The following is a 23132-nucleotide window of genomic DNA, read 5'->3' on the forward strand; positions in this document are numbered from 1 at the left end:
TGACGGGGGGCCGTGCGGAGCTGCAGGCCTACGCCCCCCACGGGCACCCCTTGTAGACCAGGTTGAGAAGGCAGCGGTCTTTGAACCTGGCGTCTCTCACGGCGAAGGCGTACCTTGCCGTGTCCTGCCCGGATCTGCGCACGCACGCACTCTTGAGCGGGTGCTTATCCCTGGCCATGCCGACTTGCTCTGGGGTTGAGGCGAGACCGGCAGGGTCCCCTGTCCGCTGGGGTCCCAGCCTGGCTGCCACTTAGAAGTTCTCCTTGTTGAAGTAGAATTTGACCTTCCTGGGGTCCAGGCTGGAGTGTTGGTGGCAAGACTTCTGCAGGCTCTTTGCCAAGGCCCCCGGCCCGCAGAGGAACACGCCGACCACCGACCTGCACACAGCGCGGGGACATCAGCACTGGGCAGGCAGCTCAGGGAAAAGCGATTTAAGAGCTTTTTGGGGTCTCTGCAACCTGCAGGGGATGAGCACGCCGCGCCCAAAGCCAGCGCTGGGTGCCGGGGAGGAGGGGGCACCTCTCAGCTCCGGCAGCCCGAACACCTTGCCCAGCTCTCACCTGGGGTGGGCTGCAGCCACCGCCGCAAACTCGCTGTTCCACATGGGCCGCCCAAAGATGGTTTTGTGCCTGAGGCCCGTCACCGTGTCCGTAGGGGTGTCGAAGCGGAGCGCCACGTTGTTGGCCTGGGCAGAGCAGCGACAGTGAGGACCCCAGCCACCACCTGTGAGCCCACCTCCAGTCCCTCACCACGGAGAAGCATCCATTACTGATGACCACCAAACATCGCTCCCGGACTTTCTGCCTGCAAGCCGTTGACGTGCTTGCCCTGCCTCTCCTGCCCAACTTGGCCACCCCGTGTCCCCCCTTGCCGTCATGCCTGCCCGTGGCCGACTCACGATGTTGGTGTCCCAGCCAGTGAGGAAGAGACGGTAGGTGAGAAAGTCTGCCTTGCCCGACTCGGCCATCTTCTGCTCCAGCGAGGCAAGAAGGTCGTTGAACCAGGCGAAGGCTCCGGTGTCCCGGCAGAGCCAGTAGAAGTAGATCTGGGATGCAGGGGGAGAGGGGTTGCTCAAGGTGGAGCAGAGCAGGAGGGGTGGAAGGATGTAATGTCAAGGACTGGGAAGCCCAGCATGGAGAAACCCACGGCTGGTCCCATGGGCCATCCCATACCTTCTTGGTCTTGAGGGTCTGGTCAGCCTGCTGGAACTTGTACCAGATGGACTTCAGGATGGAGGCGAAGGGAGTGACGCCGATGCCCGCTCCAACCAGCATGGCCACCTCGTACTGGAACACATCTTCGCTGGCCGTGCCGAAGGGGCCGTCCACTTCAATCCTGGCGGAGGGAGGGCCTGGGTAAGAGGTACGGCTTCCCCAAATCCCTGGGATGGTCTGTTCAGGTGCTCCCCAGCCTACCTGGGCATCTCCGGCTTCTGCTGCTGGAAGGTGTCGATGAGATGCTCCGTCCAGTCGCCGGCTGCCCGGATGTGGATGGAGAAGAAGTCCTCCTCGGGCGCCGAGGTGAGGGTGAAGGGATGCCACTCCAGCAGGGAGATGGCGGGGCAGTTGACGAAGATGTACTGCCCTACCTCCATGCGGAAGCCCTTCTTCTGCATCTGCAGCTCCAGCACGCGGGCAGGGTGCATGACCACCTGCGGGGCAGGGACGGGGCTCAGCGCCCAGCCTGGCTCCTGTCCCTGGGCAAGGGGCTTTGGCAGCGGCCCCTGCCCGCCTCCCCACGGCCACCCCGGCAAGGAGCTGCGGCACCGGTGGCTGCGAGGGAAGGAGCTGGCGGTAGGCACGGGCTCCTGCACCACCCACCTTGGTGACAACCACCTTCTGCCGCGCACGCCAGACCCGGAGGATCCGCTCGAAGATGTAGAGGAGGATGGGGGCCAGAACCCACTTCCAGGACTGCGGGGATGGAGGAGAGCAAAGGGTGGGGAAGGGCCAGGGCTGGAGCATCCCAAGGGCAAGGGAAGGGCTCAGCCGTCCCACCGCTGCCCTACCTCGGCGGGGATGCTCCCGAACTCTGGATCTTTGCAGCAGTTGTGGCTGCAGTCCTCGTCCTTGTGCATGAGATAGTGGGCGCAGTGATGGGGGTGCACCTCCTTCATGCTCTCCTCCGTCTGCCCGCGCACCAGCCCGCTGCGGGGAGATGAGGGGTGAGCCCAGGGGCCGGCTCCTGCCCCCCGGCCAGGGCTGAGCCGCACTGTGTGAGGCTGGCTGGGCTAGCCAGCCCTGGGAATGGGGAGCCCACAGCCCCGCTGGACCCTCCCTGGGGCTGCACCGCTCCCCCGGGGCAGGCAGGGCTGCTGGGGGTCCATGGCCGCTGGCCCTCGCTGTCCTGCCTTCGGGGAGCGGTGAGGAGCCTTACGCGATGCCATGGATGACGAGGCCGGCGAAGTAGACGAGGAAGAGGTGGTGCGTGTACCAGAAGACCTCGTAGTAGTTTCTGCGGATGAACTCGGTGGAGGACGTGACCATGAGGATGAGCGCCAGCGTGATGATGACCCCTGTCAGCCCCGGGATGGTGGTGAAGGCCACGTACTCGACGGTCTGCAGGGGCGGCAGGATGGGTTAGGGGGGCAGGGGACAGGCGGCGGTGGGGGGCTGGATGCCAGGGCCGGTGCTCACCGTCTGGTTGGAGTGGATGGGGTTCAGCCACTTGTCGCTGCCCTGCAGGTGCATCTTGGAGAGGACAGCGGGGAGGCTGCCGTCGGTGGCTCGTTGGCTGTGGTTGTAGCGCTCCAGGTTGAAGAGGTGGGCGATGGTGTGCACGGCTGGGCAGGGGACAGGCAGTCACCCGCCTGCCCGTCTCCCGGTCCCCACCGTGCCCCAGCCCGGCGCGGGGCGATACCTGTGAGCAGGGCCAGCGCGTAGGCCACCAGCTTGTGGAAGGTGAGGTTGTGGTCCAGCTGCTTCCGCAGCGTCCGCCTGCAGCACTGCGGGGAGAGGCGGCGGGGTCAGGGCGGGGATGGGGACGGGGACGGGGACGGGGACGGCCGTGCCGCCGCGGGGCACTCACCGAGCAGGTCCCGCGGAGGAAGGAGAGGAGGTTGCGGCAGACGGGCAGCAGGATCAGCATGCTGTTGAAGTTGAGGCACTTGGCCGATGCTCGCGCCCACGCCAAGGCGGACTGGGGAGAGGGGGGGGGTGAGCGTCCTGTGCTGCAGATGGGGTACGTCTGCCGGCAGCCCCGCTGCCCCCCACGGCTCTGCCCAGCATGGTGCTGTGCTGGGACTGGGACATGATGGAGCCAAGCGACGCTGAGCTGGGTACTGGGAGGGAGCGATGCTGGACTAGGGTCTGGGAGGGAGCAATGCTGAGCCAGGAGAGGAGAGGGACTGGGAGGGGGCGATGCTGGACTGGTCTGGGGACTGGGAGGGAGTGATGCTGAGCCAGGAGAGGAGGGGGACTGGGAGGCCGTGATGCTGGACTGGGAGGGAGCGATGCTGGACTGGTCTGGGGACTGGGAGAGGGTAATGCTGAGCCAGGAGAGCAGGGGGGACTGGGAGGGAATGATGCTGGGCTGGGGTGTGGTGATGCTGGGCTGGGACAGGGACCAAGATGGGGACTGGCATAGAGGAATGCCAGGCTGGGGACTGGGACAGAGCGATGGCGGGCTGGAAGAGGACAGGACGAGGAAGGGGCATGGGGTGCTGCAGCCCCCACCCCGCCACTGGCGGGCTCCGAGGGGCACACGTGCCCGGGCAGGCAGGGTGCCTCAGGGGAGCACCTTACCCCGAGGATGGCCCTGGTGTAGAAGTACCGCTCGTCCCGGTCGAAGAACAGAAAGTAGTACGTGAAGAGGAAGATGTTGATGCCCAGCCAGGCCGCCTGCGGGGGGAAGCCGCAGCCTCGTGAGGGACCCCGACCTGGGACCCCCCTCACCCCGCAGCACTCAGGTGTGGGTGCAGCCGGAGGGCATGAGGACAGCGCGTCCCCTCCTCCTTCCTTATGAGCTGCGGCAGCACGCACGGGGCTGGGACACGGGGCCAAAGGTGGGGAGAGGTGTGGGAGTCTTGCAAAATAACTGTCTTGTCACCCACGGCCCTGTGCATCACCCACGCACGAGGAAGGAGGAAAGGCGGGTGCAGGCAACGCCTGCACAGCGGGCGGGAGATCCGGGGGGTGGTCGGGGCTGCGTCGGGAAGATTCTAGGAGGCGGAAATTTTGCAGGGAGCCGGCTCTCCCAGCCCCACCGCGCTGCCGTGCCCTGTCTAACCCTGCAGCACCCCACACTGACCCCTCTCACAGCCATCAATTTTTTGCAAAGCTCCCAAAACCACTCTGTCTTGCATTTGTGGGTTTTTTTTTTTTTTAAAGATAATTTTAAAAATGAAAATAACCCAACTTTCTGCCACCCCCCATTTTCCCATGCATTTGCAGCTCCTCACGCAGCACCGAGCAGCTGCAGCACCAGCGACGCCGCAGCACGGCACCGGCACATCGTCCCTTTGGCGTGGGCTCCTCGCCCCGGCGTGGGCTTTCGCGGGAGCCTCCTGCTGTCGCGTGGGGAGAAGAGGCACGTGGGAGGCTCCTGGCCAGTGTGGCCGGGAAAAGCAGCAGCATTTTTAAATTTTGCAGCGGGACCCCCCCCGCCTTCCTTTGAATCGTGTTTTCCTTAAGACTTAAGTTTTCCGAACCCCATCCCTGCCCTGGCCGCCGGGGCTTTGCAGGTCGGCTGAGCAGAGGGGACGCTTGTCCCTGCCTGCAGCCCAGCCCCAGGACAGCCCCTCAGCCCCCATTTCCCCCACGAGCCCCCCAGGGCCGTGCCCAGACCATGCCCCCCCGTAACCCCCCCGCATCGCCCCAGCCCCTCCCGGCGGATGAGCCCCCCAAGCCCACACACTCACGAGGACGGCGGCTGAGAACCAGTGGTTGACCAGCCAGTTGCCCATGGTGCGATGTCTCGGTGCCCGCCTGCCCGCGCCTGCCGCTGCCTGCCGCTGCCCGCCGCTGCCTGCTCGCCGTTTTATGGAGGCGGCAGGCGGTGCGGCAGCCCCGGCTGTGGGAATGGCACCACGGGGACTTTCCCCTGAGAAGCCTTTGAGGAAATGCTGGATGGTTTCAAAGGCCATCTTCCAGGAAGGCAGGGCTGACCCCAGCGGCCAACCTGGAAACCAGCCCCCTGCACCGGCCGGGCATGGCCCCCCCGCTGAGGGGACCCCTGCAGCCCCACGGCCGGGCGCTGCAGGGCACCGGGCTGCTCCTCTTGGGTTTTTTGCAATATTTGGGGACAAAACCGGGCTTTTTTTAAGGTAGGAATTTCCTGATGGGAGGAAGTTGCAGAGGGTCCGTCCTGTGCCCCCCTCCCTGGCGTCCCTCGCCAGCTCCGCTGCCCCTGTTTGCCAGGGGAACTGCCAAGGGAGGAGAAGCGTCCCGCGGGCACAGCACGGCGTCGGGGCCAGGATCCAGCCTGGAGAGCCACCCCAGGGAGGGTGAATTAAGACTGAGCGCCCACTGCCTGAGCACCAGCGGTGCTGCATCTCCGCGGGCACCCCGGGGTGCTCAGCACCCTCCGCCTGGCACCCAGCACCCTCCAAACTGAGCTGACCCCACAAACGGTTTCGGGGGGGGGGGTGTCACGCTCCTGGTTTGGGCTAAGGACCCTGGGTCCCATCAGCATCACCATCGCTGTGCCAGCCACCCTCCTCTCCTGCCTGTCCTCTGCTGCAGGCTCCCGAGCTCCGCGGTGCCCGGCATTGCGGCACCCACTGCTCCTGCCGGGAACAGCAGCCGGTGCCGGGGCCTCCCGCCTGGAGGAACAGGTTGGGCAGGATTGCTCTTTGCTGGCGTGCCGGGTTGCTCCTGGCCCGCAGCCAGGGCCATGATGGCGGAGGCGCAGGATGAGGCCGGCCCCCATCCCGCCATGCTCCTGCATCTTATCGGCTCCATCGCAGGGCTCCCCGCATCCCCACTTCCCGCTGGCGCAGCCCCGGCTCGGCGCCCATGACTGCGAGGGCTACGTGGGCAGCGGGTGTGCGCACCCATGCCAGCCCCGGCGGGACAGTCCCCACCCTCCGCGTGAGTCACCGGCTGCCCGCCAGCACCCAGACGCACAGCCACAGCAAAGTTTCTTTACTGCTTAAAACAGTCCCGCCGGCACCCGTGGCCCCGAGGTTACCGTATGTACCGTAGCGGGCGGGCGAGGGTGTCGGGGCACCCCAGGGTCTGTGCACCGCACAGCAGCCGGCTTGCGGCGGCAAATCCTTCGCGTCCATGCGGACGCTCCTGTCCCCCTGACGCCACGGGGACGCGCTGGGACTCGCTGCCACTGCGGGGCCAGGGAGCGCCTGCCTCTGGCACGGCTTGTGCCACGAGCCCCCTCCGGTTGCCGGCGCAGCTCGGTGCTGCCCGTCCCCGTGTCCGTAGCCGGCTGGAGGAGCCGGGTGCTGGCCGTGCCTCAGACGATGCTGTGCCTCACGCCGGGCTCGTGGGGCGCCTGGAGGCGCAGGGGGGTCCCCGGCAGGTGCCGGCGGCAGCAGACGCAGTGCAGGAAGTCGGCGACGTTGTGCCGGAAGAGCTGGCGGCAGGGGTGCAGGTACTGGAAGAAGAGAAGCATGAAGTAGATGCCCAGGCAGTAGCCGAGGAGCAGCTGCACCACCAGCAGCGGGGTGCAGATGTTCTCGTAGACGTCCGTCTTGAAGAAGTACCAGAGGATGACGAGGGCCGTGTTCTCCGCCAGCCGGGCCATGTAGTAGACGGCCAAGCGGCCCCAGTTCTGCGACTTGTCGATGAGGTCCCGGTCAGCCAGCTTGAGCTGCACGGCCGACCAGCAGAACATGTTGATGCTGGCGTAGAGGAGGGTGAAGGCGCAGAGCACCACCACCGTGCCCACCCGGCTGAAGTTCTTCTCGATGTTGTCAGGCAGGCGGGTGCCGCTCCGCCAGAACTGCACCCAGGGCAAGAAGAAGACCACGAGCAGGTTGGCCAGAGCGATGGGGATGATCCAGTGCTTGAAGACGGTGCTGAAGAGCACGAGGACGGTCACGCGGGTGGAGATCTCCAGGCTGCGCCACAGCACAATGCAGAGGAAGGCCAGTGGCCGCAGCTGGACCTTGTAGTCATCGTACTTGACCTGGATGGCCAGGATGTTGCAGACGAGTGCCCCGTAGGTGACCGACACCAGGCAGATGCCCATGAGAACGGCTGCAGAGGGAGAGAGCCGGGGAGTCAGGCAGTGCCGGGGACCGGGCTGTGTGCCCGGCCTCTCGGCTGCCCTGGGTGCAAAGTGTGGGGTGACAGCCCTGGGTGTGAAGTGCAGGGTGCCAAGTGCTGGGGCTTGCAGCAGGAGGCTCAGTGTGAGCACTGCTGGGACATCTCGTGGCTGGTGGTGACAGACCTCATGATGGGGTGGCTGTGGGGGAGCACTGCAGGCAGCAGGAGGCTCTGCTCCCAGATTTTCCACCTACACCAATAATCCAGAAGCCTTTGCCAAAGGGCTGTTCCTGTGCTTGAACCAGGCACCAACTCCCCTGCCCTGTGCAAGAAATGCTGCTCAGGGGCGAGTGGGGCACAGACTGTGCTGCAAGCGTCCCTCTGCCTCACCCGGGCCAAGAGCCGCACCACCATAGCCCACCATTCCTCGCGGGAGCATCACAAGAGCCACCCTTATCCGGGGGCTGCAAAGCCCAGGTCATCCATACGGAACACCGGCGGCTGCTCGCATTCAGCGCGGCAAGGAAAGCTGCAATGGAGAAAAAGGGAAGCGTGCAGCTGGTGCCAGTCACGCCGTGCTGGCGGTGGTGGCTATGAGCTGTGGGCTGAGGGAATCACCTGAAACCGGGATTTGCTTCCGTCCGGGCTCGTCCTCCTGCCTCTGCTGTTCCTACTCCCCAAAACACCCTCACAGGGGGCCATGGCCAAGGAGGGGGTTTCTATGGGGCACCTCCCGTGTTCCCCTTTCCGTGCGCCTGCCGTGGGCACAGAGGGCAAGGCCTGGGCTCCCAGCACAGCCGGGCGAGGCTTGGCAAGGGCAGCTCCTTCACCGGGCGCTAGAGTCGGAAAGGTGCAGGAGCACCCCTGCGCGCCCGGCTCGGTAGCACGCTGAAGCGGGAGTTAAAAGCTTGCTCCGGCACATCCAGCCCCAGAGCATGTAAATGCCTTGGGAGCAGGCGAGGGAGCCTGGGAGCGCTTGGCTGGGAGCTCCGGCTGTTGGGAAAGGGGCAGAAATAGATCTGACAGAGGGAGCACAGGGAAGCCAGAGCCCACGGCTAGCCTGAAAAACCCAGTAACTAATGCAGACTGGAGTAGACTGGGGCAGGGGCACGGCATCTTTATGGGACAGGGCATTGGGTGGATGGCACGGCTCTGTAGGGCAAATGTCTGCAAGCACCGGGGCTGGGAGCAGAGCCCGGTGCCCCGGTCACAGCCAGCTCTCCCCACTCTCCCCAGCCTCACTCCAAGGTGGAAAGCAGGGCGCTGGGCATGGGAAAAGCAAACCAGGGGACAGACAAGTGCCCAACCTCTGCGGGTTGCGCTCCATGTTTAGGAGAGTCCGGTGGCACCCGTGCCCCCAGCAACTCCCCAGAGCTCCGTTCGGATGCTAAGGAGCTGCCACTGTGCCTGGTGGGGTCCTACCTGCACGGCCCCGGGGGAGCCCACGTGCCAGGCACCCTTACCTCGGGCGGCGGGGACGTACTTCTCCAGGATGCTGATGTAGAGCTGGAGGGTGAGCTGTGGGGTGGAGCCCAGGAAGGCCTGGATGACCGCCATGCGCTTGAAGGCATTGCGGTGCGTGGCCAGCCGGCGCACCGAGTGGCCCACCTCCTGCTCCATCTCCACCTCATAGCCTTTCCGCAGCCGCCGCTTGCGGGTGATGGTGACGTAGGGCTCCTCCTCCTTCCCCGACCAGCAGTACACCACCAGGGCCTCCACGCACCTGCGGGGACGCGGCAGCCGTCACCCCACCAGTCTCCCCGCTGCCCCCCGGCCCCGCTCCCTGCACCTCCAGCCCCCCCTCGTCCGGTGCTGGCCGGACCCTGCTCCTGCCAGGTGCAGCCCAACTGATTTGGGCAACTCTTCAGCAGCACTGCAGTCCCTGGCCCGAGGATGTCAGGATGAGGGCAGGATCCTGGGATGCCAGGATGAGGGTAGGGCCACACCAGGACCATGGGGGTGCCCGATGGCCGCTCCTCTGCTCTGGCACTCAGGGTGAAGCGTGTGGGGCAGGGGGACGGCGAGGGCCCCAGCGAGGGGTGCAATAACTGCTGCAAGAGGTGCAGCATCCAGGGTATGGAAACTTCAGCGCTGCTGGAGCTAGAGCTACAGGAAGGGGTTAATCACCCTCAGGCTCTGTTTTCCCCACTGGCAGAAATCGCATCTCTTCCTCTAAGCAGAGGCAAGAGAAACTTTCTGATATCGTCTTTGATCTCTCCTTTTGAGCAGAAGTCTTCTACGCTTCCTTCTTGGTGGGGACAGCAGGAAGGGGAGCGCAGGGTGAAGCCGGGTGTGACACGGGCAGATAAGGCAGCGCTTCCGCAGCCCCCTCCCCGCGGGGCACGCTAACGTACGGGCAGGGGAGGCGGGTTTCTCCCACGCTGCTCCCCGCTGCAAGGCCAGCGGGCAGCGGGACCCCCAGCCCCTCCACACACAGCCATGCAGGTGGGTGTGCGTGGGCCAGGGGCGATCAGCAGAGAAGGACTCGACAGGCTTGGCTCCCGCCCGGGGACGAGCTGGCTCTGGGACCAACAGGACGTATTTATTTATGAGCATTCATTAGGACAGCAGAAGTTGCTCTGTTTCAGACCCAAATGGAATGAGGTTTTTGGCTAAATTCTCTTGCCAGGCCAGCGCTCATGGCTTATTGCAAACTCTAACGGGAAAACAGTTTCATCCAAAAGGCCCAGCTTCAAGGGCAGTCCCAGCTGGCTCCCGGTGCCCTGCCAGACCTTCTCAACAGGCTGGGCTCCGTCTCCAGCCCGAGGAGCCCCCCCCCGAGCAGCTCTCACTGGCACTTGCAAGCGGCCAAGCACCATCATAACCGTCTCAGACAGCCGTGGTCAGTGCAGTGAGAGCTGCGACAGCACCGTGGGCCAGCGCGGGCTGAGGTGGACCCGCAGCCCTTCCAACGGCTGGCGGTGCCGAGGTGAGGCTCCCCGGCCGTCTCAAGACGAACTGTGGTGACGAGCATGCCCCCAGCACCCTGCTTGTTTCCGGTGACAGAGGAAGTGCGGTGCAGGCCGCGGTGTTTTTGCAGCTCTGCGGGTATGGCGTGCCCTGAAGCGTGGCTGCTGTTGTGCCCTCGGGGAAGGAGCCCCGCGGAGATGGCAGCTCTGCTGTGCTGCTCACTGCACCCCCTGTGCATTCTTGCTGAGCGGGATGGCCAGGGTGATGGCAGCCCAGGGAGGCACCGCAGCATTCCCAAGGAGTGAGAGATCAGCACCTCTCCAGCTTGTGCAACATCCACCCCCTCGCTCTCCTCTCCCCGGCAGGGTTCAGCAGTCCCCCAGCTCCCGTGCCAGCCCCTCTCCTGCACCCAGCTCCTCTCCTCCATGTCCCATAACCCCTCCCTGTCCCAGGTCCGGGGACCTTTTCCAGGGGGCAGAACCCCTGTTCCTATTCACCCCCAAGCACCCCAGGTGGGATGCGCATCTGTGCTCCCAGCCTAAGCAAGACGATGGCAAAACCCAAAGGCAGAGGGAAACACTGGCTGCAGAAAGCGACCATGCGAGGAACCTTTTCAGCAGCTGAGATGCAACAGGCTGGCAGAGCCAAGTCCTGCCCAGAGCGGGGGTCCAGCAGGCAGGAGAGCAGGCAGGACCCCGCCGGCAGGACCGCGGCAGCGCTGGGGAGGGGCGGTGGAGCAGAAGACCCCCGCGGGCCGGGAGCAGCAGTGCCCCCGGGGAGGAGGGGGACGGGGAGCCGGTGGGAGCAGCTCTGGGCACGCCGGGGTTTGCTGCACGGACAGATTTCTGCTCTGACAGCCAGCGCCCGGAGCGCCCCGCCCCGCCCGGCCCCCGGTCCCTGCTCTGGTACCCGCGGGACCTGCCGGGGGTCCCCGCGTCCCTGCCGGGGGTCCCCGCCGGGGGTCCCCGCGTCCCTGCCGCGCTCACCTGATGATGGGCCCGAGCTGGAGGAGGTGCATGAGCAGGACGAGGGGGCGGTCGCGGCTGAGGTCGCGGTGCACGAAGATGAGGGTGAGCTGCACCAGGACGGAGGGGCAGAGCACGAAGAAGATGGTGAGCGCCAGCCAGAAGCGGTCGTCGGAGTGGTCGTAGGAGAGGCAGAGGACGGCGGCCGCCGCCCCCTCCCCGCAGAAGAGCGCCGTCGAGAAGACGATGCCGAGCGGCAGCTTCGCCCGCGACGGGGCGGCGGTGGCGGCGGGCGGGCAGCCCCCGCTCGGGCCGTCCATCCCGGCCCGGCCCGGCCCGCCCGCTCAGCCCCGCCGCGGCGCCATCCCGGGCTGCAGCGGAGAGAAGAGCCGCGCTGCGGGGCGGGGCGGGGCGGGGCGCCCCCGCCGCACGGCGCCCCGACGGGCAGCGCTGGCCCGGCCCCGCCGCGCCGCGCCGAGCCCTGCCGTGCCGTGCCGTCCCCCGGCGGGGCGGGGGCGGGCCGCGTCGGCAGCGCTCCGGGCCCGCCCCGGCAGGTAGAGGGGGCGGGACTCCCCGCCGGGCCCCGGCCCTCCATCCCGGGGTCCCCCGGCCGGGCATCCCCGCCGTGCCCGCCACCCCCCTGCCCCGGGACCCCCCCGCTGCTGTGCCCAGTCCCCACCAGGCGTGGGGCCTCCTGCCCCAGGACACCCCACCTGCACCCCTGCCCCAACACCCCTGTCTTTGCCCAGCATCCTCCACCCCAGGACTCCCCGTCTCTGCCGGGAACCCATGCCTCAGGACACCCCCAACATGGCCAGAACCCACATTCCAAGACTCCCCTGCCAGCCCAGGACCTCCCTGCAGCACCCACCCCAGGACCCCCCACTCCCCCAGCCGTCGCCCTGCCAGCCCCCATGCTACACCCTGTGTGCCCCCGAGCCTCTGGGGTCCTCCCTAGGACCCCTCCGCCAAGTCCCGGCCCAATTGGGCCCTGGCAGCTACAAGTACCCCAAGGTACAGCAACGTGGGGGGTCCCCCCAGGGGAGAGGTGTCAGGCAGCCCCAGGGACATTGGGGTCCCGCCATGGGGCAGGAGGGGATGCAGTGTGGGTGCCAGCCCTGCCCACAGCCAGGCCGGTGGCTTTTACCAGCCATCTGCCAGAGCGCTGCCTGCACCCACTGCCGCCCCAGCTCCAGGGCTGGCCCCGAGCTCCAGCCCCAGGGAAGGGTGCGTGGGGCTGGGCCAGGACACCCACCAGCCCTTGGCCCTGAGCTTTGTGGGGCAGCGTGTGGGAGGAAGGGTGGTGCCAAGGCAGGGAGCATTTTGGTATCTCGCAAGCCGAGCTGCAGCAGGGGCACCCCTTCGGCTCCGGCGGGCGGCTGGTGTGTGTGTGCAGGGCTGGCCTCAAGAATTGGGTAGAACGTCACAGGGGAGATGTGGCTGCATCCTGGATGCTCCTGCACCTGGGTAGGAGGTAGTGAAAACCTCCTTGGCTCACAGCTGAGCAACAGCGTGCTTTTCCCATCGCCTTCAAGGACCCACATTCAAGGTGATGGGACATATGAACTCGCTGCCAGAGCCAGACCTCACATCGCTGAGCCCGCTGCTCAGCCCCACGTCCCCTCCTGCCTGTCCCACCCCTGGTCCAGGCCCGGGGAGGCCAGCTCAGCCCCACACCTCGGTCACCAGCATGGCGGTGGGAACACAAGGCTGGCTGGGCTGCTCCCCGCATCGATGGTCGTGGGGCTCCCTGCTCTGCCCACACGCGGTGGGCCCCAGCACCAGCCCTGCCTGCCTTTCCCCCACAAGCCGCGGTGTGAGCGCAGGCAGCTGCCGGCGCGGCGATGCACGCGAGCCGTCTCGCCCGCGCGCACGCTGCCTGCCAGATTACTCAGTCCGGCCTGGGCACATGCCGGCTGGCTGGGAGAGATGGGACAAGGCAGGGAGTGTTTGAGGTCAGCCAGTTTTCCTTGGTTTAGGCAGACCGGGAAGTCTTAGGTAACTTTTAAAAGGCACTCAGTGTTCATCCCTTGGCAGCCAGGCCAGCTCGCAAGGAGGTGCCCACACTAACAGCAGGGACGCTGTGTCCATCGCTTGCCTGGCCCCGTGCAAGCCAAAAGCATGAAACCCCCCCAAACCCCTCTTTCCCCCATTTTACCAGGCTGGAAGCGTTACCAGGGCTATCGGGCTTATCAGCAGCAGAGCTGGGAATAAAACTGCCTGAGACCTTGGAGGCCGCGTCTCCCCGACGGCAGCTGCCGCACAGAAGCAATCGCAGTGTCTGCAGCTGCTCAGCGCTTTTCCTTCCAACACGGAACAGCTGCTTTGGGAAACCACAAACACCATGAGCTCATAAGGACTGGCCTGACCAGTGGGGATGGGAGACCTACGTGTGACCGCTCAGCTCTGGTATGATAGTTACATATTTTCAAGCTGTTTTTGGAAAACAGCCTCTCCCAAAAAAAACCCAGCAGGGCAAAGGGCGAAGGGAATAGCGTCCAAGTGAAGGAGCCTGTCCACCAGCCGGGTGGCTCCTGCAGACACCCGGAGTGGGAGCTGTGCATGGGCAATGGCTACGCCGGTCCCAGCACGCAGCCTGGCTGGGCACTCAGCCGGTGATGGCACATCGTGTGGGGCTGCCAACTGCGCCCACACCTCTGTATTAGCAGCAAGAGCAACGTGCAATTTATACCATTTATGCAACTTCCATTTATCCAAATTAAAAGCATCCCCCAGGAGCCTGGCAGGTCACCAAGCCCTCGGCTGAGCAATGCCTGGGCTCCGACTCATCATATTTTTAATTTCATCTTGCCCTGCTTTATGATGAAATACTTAAGAGCAATTGTTTAAGCAGTCAAGAATTCCAGTCCTGCGTCCGGGAGCCCCGGCAACCGTCAGGGGAATGGAGGGACGAAGCCTCCCAGCGCTTCCCACATCAGTTATTATCCCATTGTCTGACCCAAGCATGGAAAGGCAACGGGCTGTTTTCTGGTTCACGCTGTGAGTCACCTCTCGAGCCTAACCCTACCTGTCCGCAGCCCAGCGCTATAAACACCGGGCCATAAAAGCGATCTGCTCACAGATAGCATCAGCCAGAATCCTGCCCCCGCTGCCTCCGCCGCTCCCTGCCGGCTCAGCGCCTGCCTCCGCCTGCAAACCCAGCGTGGCCTGGGCTGCACAGACACCCTGTGACACTGCTGTCACAGAGCGCCGGCTGACCCAGAGCTGCGGCAAGCCGGGAGGGACTGCCCGGGCGCTGGGGACATCCCACCCGGGTGTTCCCATGTGCAGTGGCCCGATCCTGGGCCAGCAGAGCGGGCAGCTGCTGGCCGGCCCTCGCACTGAGCCCTCCCGGAGCAGAACAGCCCTTGGGCTGGGTGGGGTGAAGTGACCTCCAATACAATGCAAAATTGCCATGGAAGTGCCCGTCAGGATATAACCCAAGGTGCCAGACGGAGGGGGACCACTTAGGAAAGTGAGGGGGTTTAGACGAGTGGCGGGTTATTTATGTTACAGCAGCACCCAGAAGCTCACGTGTTTTGCAGACCTCACTGTCAGGAGCTGGAATAGGAGAGCAAGGCAGAGGGAAGGAGAAAACACAGTTTTCCCTGCACAAGGGTGGCACGGTGCCGCTTGAGTCCATGCCTTGCTGCAGGCACCAGAGCATTCAGGAGTCTACCCCCACCCAGGGATGCCCAAGGCACCGGCCCGAGTCCTGCTACCACGTGCAGATGTCAGTTCTCCTGTTCCCACAAATGTCTGCCCCATCCCGGAGGGCATCCCAGCTACATTATTTTCTTAATCCCAGCCTTCATTATTTTTTTAATCCCAGTATTCACACAATGCGTTTTGAGCACAGGGCCATGGCAGTGGTAGCTGCCCACCGTGGGAAACGCAGGATTTGCCGTGCAGTTTTTCCAGCCCCTTGCATGCCCGCAGACGCGCATTTGTGTGTGAGAGCCCGGGCTGTACGTGGGGTGGGAGCAGGCTCCCTCACCGGCTCTCACTCTGAAAATAGCCATGTCTGCTTTACACATGCCCGCCTGGCGGCTCGGCTCCTGTAAAAGGAGAAGAGAAAAGCTGTTTGGAGATGGCAGGGAGCTCCGTGCCAAAGCCCTTAAAGAGCCCAGGTGGGGAGAACTGCCTGCACGCTCCCGCAAGCTCTCCTCTCCCCAGGGTGCTGCCACTGCACTAGGACCCGGAGCAGACATCGCACCCAGAGCGCTGGCTGGGACATGCCAATGGGACATGCCAAGCGCACGCTGCCGGCTTCCCAAATATAGCCCTGCACACAGAGCTGGAGGCAGCTGCTCGGGGTGCGGGGACGGCCGTGCTCCCCCCCCCGCTGCCCCTTCGGGGCTGAAACCTCCCCGCTTTGTGCTGAGGATTAAATATTCAGCCGCACGGAGCGATGGTGGGGATGTGTCGATCCCCAAAAGACCCCGTGTGCTGGATAAAATGGAAATCACAAAGTGTTCCCCAGCTCGATGTGCAGTGAGCAGGGGACTCGGGGAGCCGCGCTGCCCCGACCGGCAGGGCTGACAGCTGGGGAGTTCCCAGGAATCTGTGAGCCGGGAACTTTTTACTTAGTTTGGAAACAGCTTTGCAAATGACTCGTTTTCACAGCCTGAACTGTTTGGATTTTGCATTGCTTTCTCAATAACTCAGCTGTGTTTTTTCCTGCTCCAGCAGCCTGTGGAATAGTTTCTGGTTGGGGAAATGTTTTTTCCATTTGCTTCATCGTGCGACTGCTTTTGCCGCTCCGTTTCCTTGTCCAGCTTCGCTCCCTTATCCTGCTGGGAAAAAAACTCGTGTCTACCCTGAGCACCTCATTCCTCTAAATCTCACTGCAGGCTGGAGGCTGCGCTGAGCCCACCGCCAGGCTCGGTGCTGCCAGAGCCAGGGTGCTCCTCCTCTGGCATGGGCCATGCCACTGCTGCCTCACGGCTTAAATTCTTTAACAAGAAAACGCAGTTACCTTCTTTGGGTGCATTTATAGGTCTTTGTCATAATTATACATTTTGAAGTCATGCCTCTTTGGCTACAGTCCCAGCTCAGACAGCAGGTGATGCTGTAACACTAAACCAGGCAGGAAGGGTTAAAATTACTTTTAATTAACTGATTCCCCCGGTCCCACCTGCTGTAAGAGTATACAGCCCTGGCAGCGTGCTAACCCAGCCAGGCTGCGACTGCGCGTGCCCGGGCATTCTGGCAGGCAGGAGGGATGGTTTACATTCTCCTTTCCCCCATGCTTTGCTGCAGGAAAGCAGCAGGAGCACCGTAATGCTCTCAGCAAAACCACTGTAGGAGCCTGGGGAGGGCTTGTAGCCATCGCAGGGGCATCACCGAGCTGCGTGCATGGCGCAGGAGTGAGCTGGCAGCTTCCCCGTGCAACAGGGAGCAGAGCAAACCCCGGCACAGGACTTTGTGCTGAAATCCAAGCCTCTCCCATGAATTTGTGTATGCTCTGGCTGGGAAGCAGCCAGCCAGAAATTGGCTGAAAAGCAACCAGCTCCCTGCATGCTTCCTTCCCTGCTTCTGTGTTCACCGCAGGGTGGTGGTACCGGCGGCGGGAGGGCAAAGAGCGCTCCAGAAAAACAATCTCCCATACCCAAAATAGCTTGCAAAATGGTTGCTGGCCTGGCAGCGGGGAGCACGGCCGGTTTGCACCGCGGAGGCCGCGGTGCAAACCAGCCGCACTCCCTGCCGCCACACCAGCCGGCCAGCAAACATTCCCAGTGCCCCCATTCATCACCAACAGGTCTACACGGCAGAGGCTGTAATTATCTTGCATTTCCAGCCTGACCGCAGGGCGTTCGCCTGTAATTAGCTCTTGGGATTTAGGAGCTCGTATGATCTGGGGTTATCGTTAGCCAACAGAGCCGTGCTGGGATTTAAAGGGACGATGCGGCTATTTGCATATCTACCGTGCTGCCGCCATCATCCGATGCATTAAATAGAAAGATGAGTCCCTCCTCAAAGCCTGTGCATGTCCTCTCCCTGCCGCAGATGCTTTTTTGGGCAGGGACAATGAGGTCCCAAGCAAAGCAGGGACTTTTAAATATTCCTGCTGGGACTTCTTGGTCCTTGCCATCACCTCGGTTTTGGTGCCCTTCCGGCTCAAGGCTCTCAGTAAATGCTATAGGCAGCCCCTATAGCTCTCTTTCCCTTGCAAGCTGTCATTCCCCATGTGCAAACTCCCCCAGCCCTGCCACTGCCGTCCCCCCCCAGTCTGCTCCTCATCCCAGGGGTCCCGGGCAGGGGGTCCCGGTGTGCCTGATGCCAGCTTGGGCACATACTCACAGGGTCTAGGGAAGCCAAGGCAGGGCAGCCCGCCAGCCCACGTCCATCTGCACTTCTCCGCGGTCCCTGTGGTTTCGCCTCCTTCCCTCGCCTGCGACACTCCAGCGGGCAGAAATAGCCCCAAAACACGTGCCGCCTTCCAGGAAGCGATGCCAGGGGCCAAGCAGCCCCGGCGCCCCTGGCACAGCCCTCCCTCGGGGGCTCCCGCTGGCACCGGTGGCACTAGAGGGTCCAGCCCGGCACGGTGCCGGGGCACGGTCCGGTAACAGCTCCGGTAAGGAACATCTCCGGTTATCCGCCAAGATAATAAATTCTGCCTTAGAGTTTCTCACCTGGCAACAGTCACCAAGGAAACCCGGGCGGCTGCTGCGGGTCCCCGCTGGCACTGCCCGGGGGGTCCCTGTGGTGCTGGCAGAGGGGCTCCGGCTGCACCCCGGCTGGCTGGCTGTGCGGGCGAGGGGCCAGCCGCCCGTGCAGTAACCCGAGCCCAGGCCCGGCAAAACACCCATCAATCCGGGCTTGGCCCGCGCGTCCGCTCTCCGGAGTCGAGTGTGGCTTTCACCAGATTTGGGGTGGATTTTGAGGATTTTCTGGCTGTCGAGCCTTGTCTGTGTGCATTGGGAGGGGTGACCTGGAGCTGTCTCAGGCTGCCGGGGGGTTTCCCGGTCCCTGGTGCCGGTTTGACCTGGCATTTTGGACACTTGTGTTAAAAGCGGCAGGGCCCCAAGTGCTCGGAGACCTCTGGACATCCATCGGTGCCGGAGGGAGACCGGCTCTCGCTGCCCCTCGGGGAGGCTGTGCCGCTGCCTCCAGGGCTGCCTGCCACATGGCACTTCCCTGTTTATTGCACCCGTGGTCGTGCCTCCTCCTGTCCCCTGCCCAGCCGTCCCCTGGCAGTGCCACCCCCAGGCACAGAGGCAGGCGCTGATGCTTCCGGCAAGTCCTTTCGGCTCTGGTGTGGCTACCTCTGCAAAAGGCTTCCCAGCCCCGTGCTGCTTGCAAACCTGGCACTGCTGCTGGTCCCAGCACGCTGCTGGCACAGGAGCAACCGGGAAAGGCCGTCAGGCTGGGGACAGGGCTCTGTCCCTGGGCCAGGCTAAGGGAGCTGGGGTGCAGCCACTGCCCCACCGTCAGAGGTGTGGGGGTGAACAGTCACCCCAAATATTGTTGCATGTGGCCGTGATATCGATACGGAAACTCGCTCCATCAATCATTAACCACGCGTGGTTCCCTGCCCATGGCGTGGCTCCGGCGCAGTTCCCTTGCCCAGGGGCGGGTGCCCCGAGCTTCCCAGCAGCGTGCAGGACTGGAGCGAGGGGCCGTGCCCAGCCCGGGCTTGCACCCCCAGGGCCACCCCGGAGATGTGGGATGCCTGGCAGCATCTCGGCATCCTTGGCTCATGGCTGGGGCTTGGCTGGTCGAGGTAATGCTGCTGGCGCTGGGTGATTTAGCACGGACCGATGTGAACCAGCAGGATCCCTGTTTGCTCCCCAGTGTGGCTTTTGGTGGGTCTCATGTCCTCATCCCTCTGGATCCCACTTCCCTCACCCAAAGCTCCTGCGGCTCAGACATCCCCATGCGGCCTCTCCTCTGCGCACAACAGCGGCAGCGTGCCAGGGAGGGCAGCCCCGGCTGGGGGAAGCAGCAGGAAACCTGAGGAGCAAGATAAGAGCTTCGGGACTGCAGATCAAGGAGTTGGGGCTCTTTTGGCTCCGCTCCATGCCCTGCTGTCCAAGGGCCCCCACCGCCCCCCTGCTCCCGGCCAGGCACCTGCCCGGGCTGGTTGGTATTTGTATTCCGAGCAGCACAGGACCTGCTGCTGCTCAGGGGGTACCTCATTAGGGCACGAAATACCAGCAGTGAGCGGCAATGTCCCCCAGCCCGACGCAGAGGGGACGCCTGGGCAGGCAGCAGAGCCGTGCACACCGTGCAGGGGCTGCTTCTTGCAGGGGCTGCGGAGAAACGTCTGCGCAGGGATTAGGCAGCGAGGAGCCAGGGACGCCATTCGTTAGAGGAGACACTAATTCAGCTGCAAGCCCCACGTGGGCTGTCAGGCGATGTCCCCACCACAAGCCATTTAAGCCAGCGACGGAGGTGCGAGGCTGCCCAGCGATGCGTGGGTGCAGCCGGCTGGGTAATGCAGTGCCGTGCTGTGCCGCCCGGTGCGGCGAGCAGCACCACGGCACTCCATGTCCCAGCGGCCACCGGCCTGGGCTGACCCACCAGGATTAAGGAGGCTGCGAGGAGTAAGTAATTTAAATCCAGATTAGATTTAAGCAGCTGCTATGCAAAGGGGATGTGAGCAGGGGCCGCATGGCGGGGACGAGCGGGTGAGAGCCTGACGCTCTGGCGATGCAAGAAGGGGCTGCCAGAGCAGGGTCTGGCCGGGGGTTCCACGTGCGTGGGGTATTGTCTGGGGGGCTGGTTTTTGTCCCCCGGCTTGGCTTGTGCGCATCAGGCTGGAAGCAGCAGTGCTGGGCTGGGGCACCCCTGGGTGAGATGCTCCCCGCCATGGGAACTAGGCACGGGCAGGAGGATGAAGCACGGAGACACACCGGGCTGCTCGCTTTGTAGGTGCTGAAGAGAGGCCATCCCTCCGCGCGGGGCTGCCGAGCATGTTCCACCTCTTCTCCCACTGCTGGTCGTGGCTGCAGGCCATACAGGAGCCCGTCAGGTAGGTCTCCGTGCCCGCTCCTCGGGGGTCCCCGGAGGGCACAACATTTACCCGCATGTTTACCGGTGAGGGCACTGGTGTGTTAACACTGCGAGAGCGGTGCCCGTTGCAGGAACCATCCTCAAACCAGGCAGGGAGGGGAGCAGGGCAGGCAGCGGTGCACATGGGGGGGACGCTCCCAGCTGGATTTCCTCTCTGCATCTCCAAGAAAGCTGGGGAGGATGAACTGAAACACCTACCGTGTTTGCGTGTGTCAGGAGACCCGGGTTAATTCCCTGGGGACGGCACTGCACCAGCCTGGGCAGGCACTGCAGGCAGTGAGGGGGTTTATGGTCCTCTCCTGCTGACAAGGACACGTTGCCATAATGCTGGAGGTGGAGCTGCGTCGCCCACGCAGCCTGGTCTATATGTTTAAGGAAGAAAATGACACTGTGAATGACTACTGTGGCTTGTCAACCACAGGGAAAACATTCTGCGCGTGGCTCTGGTGGAGCATGTCGCTGGAGACCAAACAGGACTGTTTAGCAACAGGAAAAACCTCCTGAGTCCAGGCAGAAGCTCATAAAATGTCCTCGCTACCTCTCCCTAGCCATGTATACACAGAACTCACTGACGTGGAAGGACCACAAGAGCAATCATTAACTGTTTGCATATAAGGAACAATCATTTTAGCCTGTGCATATCATTGCTTAATCCTGTATGATCTGAAAAGGAAGCATTGCCATAGGAAGTGCATTGAAGGCTCCGCAGTGCAGCTGCCCCACGGTGCCTGTGCCTGCCCTCACCCTCTCTTGGACATCAGGGACTGGCCCTGCCCTTGTCCCCAGCTCAGCCAGAGCCTGTGTCACCATCCTGCCCCTCTCCTGGCCGAAGCACAGCCGCTGTGCACAGGGTCCCTCGCCTGGGAGCCCCGGGGCCAGCAGTGGTCAGTGATCCCCAGGGAGCACAGCCTTTCTCTGGGATGCTCACCCGCTGTTGTTGCTCCCCAGAAAGGTGACCCTCCTTGTCGTGGGGCTGGACAACGCGGGGAAAACCTCTGTCATCATGGACATAGAGAGAGGTGAGGAGCAGCACAGCCCCAGAGCTGGCGTTGGCTGGAGGCAGCAGCTTTACAGTCCTTTGCAACCAAGTGCCTGAGCCTTGAAGGACCGAGACACTTGAAATACAGCTGCTGGGCTGGGGGAAGCGTGCGGGGCTTGTGCTGTGCCCTGGGCAGCCCTGGGAGCGGGAGCGGGGATGTGGCCGGCGGAGGAGGAGGCACATGCTGCAGGGATGCTCCCAGGCTCGCTGTGCCAGCTCTCTGCCCTCTCCCCACACGCAGCGCTGGCTGGCGAGGTGCTGCCCGCGGCACAGCCCGGCCAGACCTGCCTGCGGGTGGACAGGTTCGAGGTGACGCTGGTGGACCTGCCCGGGGGCCAGCGCTCCCGCAGCGCCTGGCGCAGCCACTACAGCGCGGCCCACGGCCTCCTCTTCGTCCTGGACTCCAGTGACCTGGCGCGGATGGAGGAGGCCCGCAAGGTCCTGAACCGTGTCCTGAGCCATCCTGACATCTCCGGGAAGCCCATCTTACTGTAAGGCCGAGTCCCTGGGATGTGACCTGTAGGGTTTGGGGTGGGGAGGGAGTGGGAACCTGTTGCTGGGGTTGTGGGGAGCGTGGCCGGGCTTCTGCGGGAATGTGGTGCCCAGGGGGCTGTCGGGGGACATGGGGACCCCAGCGGTGCTTGGGAGCTGGGAGCATCCCTGGAGAGGGGCTGGGGAAGGGGCTCCAGCGCCGGGTACAGGCCGGGGCAATGCTTTGCCTAATGGCAGCCAAACCGGGGGAAAGCATCCAGCCTACCCCGCCGTGGTACGGCGCGGCGCCCGGAGGCCGGGGTGACGGCCGCGCTCCGCTCTCCCCGCGCCCCAGGCTGGCCAACAAGCAAGACGCGGCGGCCGCCCTGCTGCCCTGCGAGCTGATCGAGCACCTGTCCCTGGAGCGGCTGGTCAACGAGAACCGCTCGCCCTGCCGCATCGTGAGTGCGGGGCTCCCCGCTCCCCGCTCCCCGCTCCCCGCTCCGGGGCTGACCTCCCCTCCGCCCGCAGGAGCCCTGCGCTGCCAAGCGGGGACTCCCCGCCGGCCCGGCCCGCGCCACCCTGCAGGGGCTGCGCTGGCTCCTCCGCGCCGCCACCGCCGCCCCGCTACCGCCGCCCGCCGCCGCTCCGTCACCCGGCCCCGGCCCCAGGGCAGCCGGCGGCCGGCCGGCCGCCCGCAGGTGGGTGCGGAGCTCCGGCTGTGCGTATCCCCATCCCCGTCCCCCGTCCCCCCCCGTGGCGGTCGCCCCCAACACCGCCGTGCTCTCGCCCCGACAGGGACCCGCCGTCCCCCGGGGAGGATGCCCGAGGCGGCGCGGGGAAGATGGGGGAGCACCGGCCGCTGCGGCCCATCCACCGCCTCCTCCCCCTGGTGAGTGAGCCGCCCCGAGATGGGAAGGGATGGGACGGGATGGGATGGAAGGGGGCTCCTGCCATCTTCCCCTCATCCCCCTTACCCTGCCCAGGAGGAGAGCACAAAGGGCCCCGGGAGGAGGAAGAGGAAGGTGAAGGTGAGGAAGAAGGGCTCGGGGCAGCCAAGCCCAGCCGAGGAGCCGGAGGAACCAGGAGGAGGGGGCGACAGCCGAGCGGGGGCTACCGGGGGGCTGCTGCCCCCCAACAAGGTCGGGCAGGAGGAGCCTGTGCCCACCGGGATGGCCACCCTCCGCCCAGGTGAGAGGAGGCTGCGAGGGGCTGCCAGCACTGCCAGCACCAGCACATCAGGACCCCCAGAGCCACCCTACGGGGCGGTTTTGGGACCCTGCAACACGGCAGTGTGCTGGACCGCCGGTCCCCGTCACCTCCATTAGCTTTGCTTGCAGATCAGCTGAGCACAGAGCGGGGTCACAGGATTCCGACCAGGGAAGAGGAGAGACATCTCTGAGCATCTCCTCAGGGTGCACGGAGGTGATGGAGGACTGCGGATCCGCCAGCAGCAGTCCTCTCAGCTGGTTTGGTGACAATTGCATCCTTGCTCAGATGTGGTGCCTGAAATTTTGTATTTCTCCACCCAGCGCAGGGCATGAAAAAGAAAAAGAAGAAGAAAAT

General features: G+C 64.3%; 3 protein-coding genes across 6 annotated transcripts; 1 reads left to right on the forward strand and 2 right to left on the reverse strand.

Moving 5' to 3' along the window:
- Positions 1 to 193: 193 nt before the first annotated feature.
- NOX1 (NADPH oxidase 1) lies at positions 194 to 4903 on the reverse strand. Of its 4 annotated transcripts, none has more exons than XM_075161981.1 (13): positions 4859 to 4903; positions 3744 to 3839; positions 3028 to 3138; positions 2860 to 2944; positions 2637 to 2782; positions 2377 to 2558; positions 2015 to 2147; positions 1821 to 1955; positions 1416 to 1651; positions 1173 to 1335; positions 899 to 1045; positions 561 to 685; positions 194 to 377 (listed from the first exon to the last, which is right to left on the reverse strand). In XM_075161981.1, exons 1-13 carry the CDS (start codon positions 4901 to 4903, stop codon positions 251 to 253), a joined length of 1731 nt encoding a protein of 576 aa, XP_075018082.1. In that variant the 3' UTR covers positions 194 to 250. The 4 variants fall into 4 exon arrangements, with proteins under 4 accessions (XP_075018082.1, XP_075018083.1, XP_075018084.1 ...); XM_075161982.1 differs by having other exon boundaries at positions 1821 to 1913; positions 2009 to 2147; XM_075161983.1 differs by lacking the exon at positions 3028 to 3138 and having other exon boundaries at positions 1821 to 1913; positions 2009 to 2147.
- On the reverse strand, positions 4426 to 11400 carry XKRX (XK related X-linked). Its single transcript, XM_075161985.1, has 3 exons — positions 11060 to 11400; positions 8627 to 8886; positions 4426 to 7154 (listed from the first exon to the last, which is right to left on the reverse strand). Exons 1-3 carry the CDS (start codon positions 11356 to 11358, stop codon positions 6409 to 6411), a joined length of 1305 nt encoding a protein of 434 aa, XP_075018086.1. The 5' UTR covers positions 11359 to 11400; the 3' UTR covers positions 4426 to 6408.
- A 7248-nt stretch (positions 11401 to 18648) lies between these two features.
- On the forward strand, positions 18649 to 22211 carry ARL13A (ARF like GTPase 13A; the record flags this gene model as incomplete). Its single annotated transcript, XM_075162697.1, has 5 exons — positions 18649 to 20015; positions 21005 to 21075; positions 21337 to 21586; positions 21922 to 22027; positions 22098 to 22211. Coding segments are annotated over exons 1-5 (600 nt in total), but the record flags the coding sequence as incomplete, so codon positions are not given.
- Between the last annotated feature and the right edge of the window lie 921 nt (positions 22212 to 23132).

Source organism: Calonectris borealis, chromosome 13, assembly GCF_964195595.1.
Source record: "Calonectris borealis chromosome 13, bCalBor7.hap1.2, whole genome shotgun sequence".
Lineage (NCBI taxonomy): Eukaryota > Metazoa > Chordata > Aves > Procellariiformes > Procellariidae > Calonectris > Calonectris borealis.